General features: G+C 36.6%; 2 protein-coding genes across 8 annotated transcripts in view; both read right to left on the bottom strand.

Annotated features, from left to right (window-relative positions):
- Positions 1-287: 287 nt before the first annotated feature.
- On the bottom strand, positions 288-2,403 carry LOC114078089. Its single transcript, XM_027918723.1, has 2 exons — positions 849-2,403; positions 288-462 (listed from the first exon to the last, which is right to left on the bottom strand). The coding sequence occupies exons 1-2, from the start codon at positions 2,107-2,109 to the stop codon at positions 428-430; spliced, it is 1,296 nt and encodes a 431-aa protein (XP_027774524.1). The 5' UTR covers positions 2,110-2,403; the 3' UTR covers positions 288-427.
- Positions 2,404-2,709: 306 nt separating this feature from the next.
- The window catches only part of LOC107026045 (phytochrome C), an 11,481-nt gene continuing 9,530 nt past the window's right edge, over positions 2,710-4,660 (bottom strand). For 6 of the 7 annotated variants that reach the window (XM_015226877.2, XM_015226880.2, XM_015226879.2 and 3 more), the window contains exon 5: positions 2,710-3,517. In XM_015226877.2, coding sequence (XP_015082363.1) covers positions 3,307-3,517 — 211 coding nt within the window. In that variant the 3' untranslated portion in view covers positions 2,710-3,306. The remainder of the gene's footprint in view (positions 3,518-4,660) is intronic. The other variant, XR_001457511.2, reaches the window with a different exon arrangement.

Raw genomic sequence — 4,660 nt, 5'->3', positions numbered from 1 at the left:
CACAAAAAAGGACTTCAAGGTAGCAAGAACATCACTTTTATGTCTCAGTAAGAACAACCAAGTCACCCTTGAATTATCATCCACAACAGTCAAAAAGAATCTAAAACCATTATGAGTAGTATGTCTATATGGTCCCCATACATCAAGATGAATGAGATCAAAAACATCATTAGTTCTAGAGTTGCTCATAGGAAATGAAAGCCTGGTCTGTTTGGCTAATGGACATATAGGAAAATCATCACATACTCCTACAGGAACACTTTGATACAATTGCTTTAAGACTCTATATGAAGGATGTCCCATTCTGTAATGCCATATCATAAACTGTGAATTTGCCTTGTTCATGGAGCTTCTGTCATCAACATTTGTAGCAACTGCCTTTTCTTCTGACAGATTTCTAGGAAAGTAATACAACCCATCATTTTCTTTACCAATCCCCTTCACCTCTCCATTGAAGAGGTCCTGAAATATGCAGAATTCAGGAAAGAATTGAACAGAACACTTTAACTGTCTTGTTAATTGAGACACTGATAATAGATCATGTTTAAGTTCAGGGACAACTAGAACATTTTCAAGTTCTTCATTAGTTGATATCATGCATGCTCCTGATTGTGTAACTAATGTAGTTTGACCATTAGGCAGATAAACCTTTCTCCCTGTGTTCTTGTTGTTTCTGCTAATCTTATCTAAATTTTCAGATTTAGATGTCATGTGACATGTAGCTCCTGAATCCACTATCCAATGACCTTTCTTGCTAAACATATTATGTTCATTACTTGCATTCATAGCATCATCACAACTTCTTCTTCTATCACATTCTAGTAAAGAATCAAAATCATTGGAAATACCTGCCATGTTGACCTCAGCCTGCTTTTCTTCATTCAATAGCTTCATTATCTTTCGATATTGGTCAGGAGTGTATGTCGATTTCATTGCCAGTGCTTGTAAATTTGTTCGAACAGAATTGAGATCATGTGATCCTTGTTCATTTTTATCTCCTTCATTGACTACTCCAAACACATCTTCCTCACCATTTCTATCAACTTGTACATTATTTGCTATGCCTTTTCCTTTGTTTACAGTCATTCCAGTATCTGATTTCTTTTTGAACTTCCAATCTTCAGGATATCCTACCAACTTATAACAAATATTTTTAGTGTGTCCATGCAACTTGCAGTGTTCACAAAATAGGTTCCAATTTACCTTCTTCTTACTGTTGTAACCTTTATCTCCATCACCACGACCTGTGTTTCTATAACCATAACCACTTCTATTATATTCACCTTTGTCTCCATCACCACGATCTGTGTTTCTATAACCATAACCACTTCTGTTTGCATATAATGTTGTAGCCTCAATTACATCTCCTCCATTTCGCAAGCCAGAAGTGATTCTTTGATTTTCATCTGAAACTATCATGGCATATGCTTTGCCAACAGTTGGCAAAGGATTCATCATTAATATCTGGCTTCGTGCAGGGCCATAGATCTCACTTAACCCCATTAGAAATGCAAACAATCGCAGATAATGCATATGATCCACATATATTCTAGATCTATCACAATTACATGAAGGAGGTGGAACAAGTGCATCAAATTCATCCCAAAGCAACCTTAACTTGGTAAAATAAGCTGAAACAGTTAGGTTACCTTGATGAATTGTACATATGTCCCTGTGAAGTTGGTACACTCTAGAACCATCCACCTTATCAAATCGTTCCTTCAGATCCTCCCACACCATCGCAGCATCTGAAGCATATACAATTCCACTTAACAACTCTTTCGAAACTGTATTCATCATCCATGCTAAGACAAATGCATTGCATTTTTCCCACTGTTCTTCCAACTCAGGTGTATAATCACTCTTTCTGCAGGTTCCAAGTACAAAACCAAGCTTACTCTTAGCTCGGAGGTTTATAATCATCGATCTACTCCACAAAGAGTAGTTTTCTGAACCAGTAAGTTGAACTGTAGTCAATACAGATCCAGGAGTATCTGAAGGATGAAGATGAAGAGGATGATTTCTCTTTGATTCTATCATCTCAAGCGTTTCTGCTGCAGGAACTGATGCAGACGATTGAACCACTGGCGTTGCACTTTCGATCACCATTACAAGCTACTGAAGCTCTGTGACCGCTTGACTTCAAAAAAATCAGAATCGAACTATTAGATTGAATCAAAAAATTATTGATTCACTGCTCTGATACCATGTAAAGATTGAGAGAGCTTTGGGAAATTTTGATATTGAGAAAATGGAAAATTGGTTCTCACACGATGTGGGAGAAATGCTACTTATACAAGAAGAAGAAATAGTAACAAACTTTCTAACTAACTCTTAACTGAACCTAACAATATTAATAACAGAAAATAAGAACTAATTACACTTAATTAGTTAACTAACTACTTATAACACTATCTATTATCTTCAATAGTTTCCAAGTCAAAGGGTTGAGCTCAAATGAAGAATTAGTAGTGCTACTTACTGAACTTCACTTTTTATTTTTGTTTCTCTATTTTTGCCCTATATTGTTTTTTGATGAAGTCCAATTTTTATGAATAATAATAAGGTAGACATCTCATAAAAATGATTGTATAGCATATCTGCACCGTTATGACTAGAAATGTCATATATTTGATGGTTATTTATCTAAAAAATGAAAGAAAAAAAACAAATAATTAGTTAGCATACATACATACAAATATACACATATATAAGAGAAAAAGATTATGTGGATTTTACTTTGAAGTAGTAGAGTGATATGAAATGATATGTTGAAAGGTTGTTCTTCTTAATAGTTGCTGTACATTATGTCAGTTGATAACTAAGTTATGCTGAATTCTTCACACCCTTTGCTGAAATGGCTGTCAAGATGCCCGCGCCCTATGCTGTTAGGTAGAAGAAGAAGAAGAGGAAGCAATGACCCTCTGGCATCGAAAAGAAACTGTTGACACTGATGTTGCAGCATCTACATTAGATGGCACACAGTCTAAAGCCGCCACTCCAATGGGTAAACATACAATCTATTCAAATAACAACGCCAGTTGGCTGGTCGAGAAGCTGATTCTCTGAAAGTAGCCTTTTCCAGAATCTTGACTATGCATGCCTATGGTGGAGCAAAGATATCAGCAGTGGAGATTCTTCGCTAAGTTCTAGCGAACTCCATTTTGCATAAGCCTAGGTAAACTATGAAGAGCCATTAGAAATAGTAAATGAAGTACTAGAGAACTCCACCTGTCTAAAAAAAAAAATTATGTAAAAACGTGTTGTCTGCAGCAGGATAGTCAGGAACACTTTTCTCTGGAATTATTAGTTGTTCTTCTTCTCCATCAGTGGAAATTCAACTAATATAATGAATGAGGATCTGTCAGCCTCGCGAAGATACTGGACGGTACCATCCATGATTTTAACAAGTTTCTGGCTGATGTATAGGCCAAAACCTTCCCTTGATATGCTCCGACTGTAGTGGAACATATGTTGAATTAAATCGTCAGGTATCCCTGGGGATGGATGAGTGATCCTGAGAGGTGAAATGCAATATAGTAAGATTTAACGTACAGTGGAAGCAGATCAGGCTTCAAATTTCGCATGTTGCTCTATCAGACTTTAAAGGAAACCTTAGTTGAGAATTAGGAGAAAGGGTATGAGATAGTTTATTATTTGAGGAGAGATTTTATCATAATATAGGACTAAAAGATTATAAGTTCAAGTACTTAAGCATCTAGTGTTTAACCAACAACAACATACCCTTGTAATCCCACAAGTGAGATCTGTGGGTTCAAATGATTATATTTAGTCTCCTCGTTTTCATTTTTATCCGTCTTGTTGCATTTTGTTTGTTTTACTTCTTTTCACAAAGTAACCAATTTCCCCCCTTCAAACAAATAGAATGGTCATATAGATGCAAAATAACTTGGAAGAATATGGATAATAAATTGCAGCTCTATGAAGCTAGCCTCACACAGTCTACTCTGCTTTAGGAATCCAGCACCCCATTATTTAGATCGGGCCACATTATCCAACTCTGTGCTTGGACAGAGCAAGCCAGAGATTAGCCCCCAGCGCAACCATATGGGACAGCCAACATCCCACCATCTTTGACGCCCCCACTTGGGTAACAATCCCTCACTACCGATCTTGGGATATGAAGAAGGAAGTCTGTTGCAATTTGGGGAGCCATGATCTACCATACTTGGCAGGCTAGGAATTGGAAGATAGATAGACAAACCATTGTACATAAAAATTTGTAGTTACACAACCTCTTTACATCACAAAGGTAGGGGTAAAGTCTGCGTATACACTACCCTTCCGAAACCCCACTTGTGGAATTACACCATATATATTGTTGTTGTGGTACACAAATACAAAAGGAGATCAAACACAGACTATGGTTACTGCATAGTTCAAAGAGAACACATAGATGTCGGTCTTTGTTTCGGAAATCATGTAATTAGTTTGTTTACTTTGATTCTTTTTCTGCCTGGGGCCTAGATGGCTATATTTCCCTTCCTAGAAGGTGATAGTGGCCCTAGGTGCTCTTTAGTTTGTATTTCATTCTTGGTTGTCAATGGTAGTAGTTCATACCCAAAAAAATAAAAAAAATGCAGCTCTGTAAAATTTGGATAAATTGTATATTTATTTTTTTCTTTCTTCCTTCTTTTCG

Source organism: Solanum pennellii, chromosome 7, assembly GCF_001406875.1.
Source record: "Solanum pennellii chromosome 7, SPENNV200".
Lineage (NCBI taxonomy): Eukaryota > Viridiplantae > Streptophyta > Magnoliopsida > Solanales > Solanaceae > Solanum > Solanum pennellii.
The sequence above is the reverse complement of the archived record's forward strand: the minus strand, read 5'-3'. Positions and strand labels throughout refer to the sequence as shown.

Coding starts and splice junctions, on each gene's coding strand:
- LOC114078089 (XM_027918723.1), bottom strand. CDS start 2,109: ATGGTGATCGAAAGTGCAACGCCAGTGGTTCAATCGTCTGCATCAGTT. Junction 463..848: donor GGCTGAGGTCAACATGGCAG/GTATTTCCAATG, acceptor TGCATATTTCAG/GACCTCTTCAATGGAGAGGT.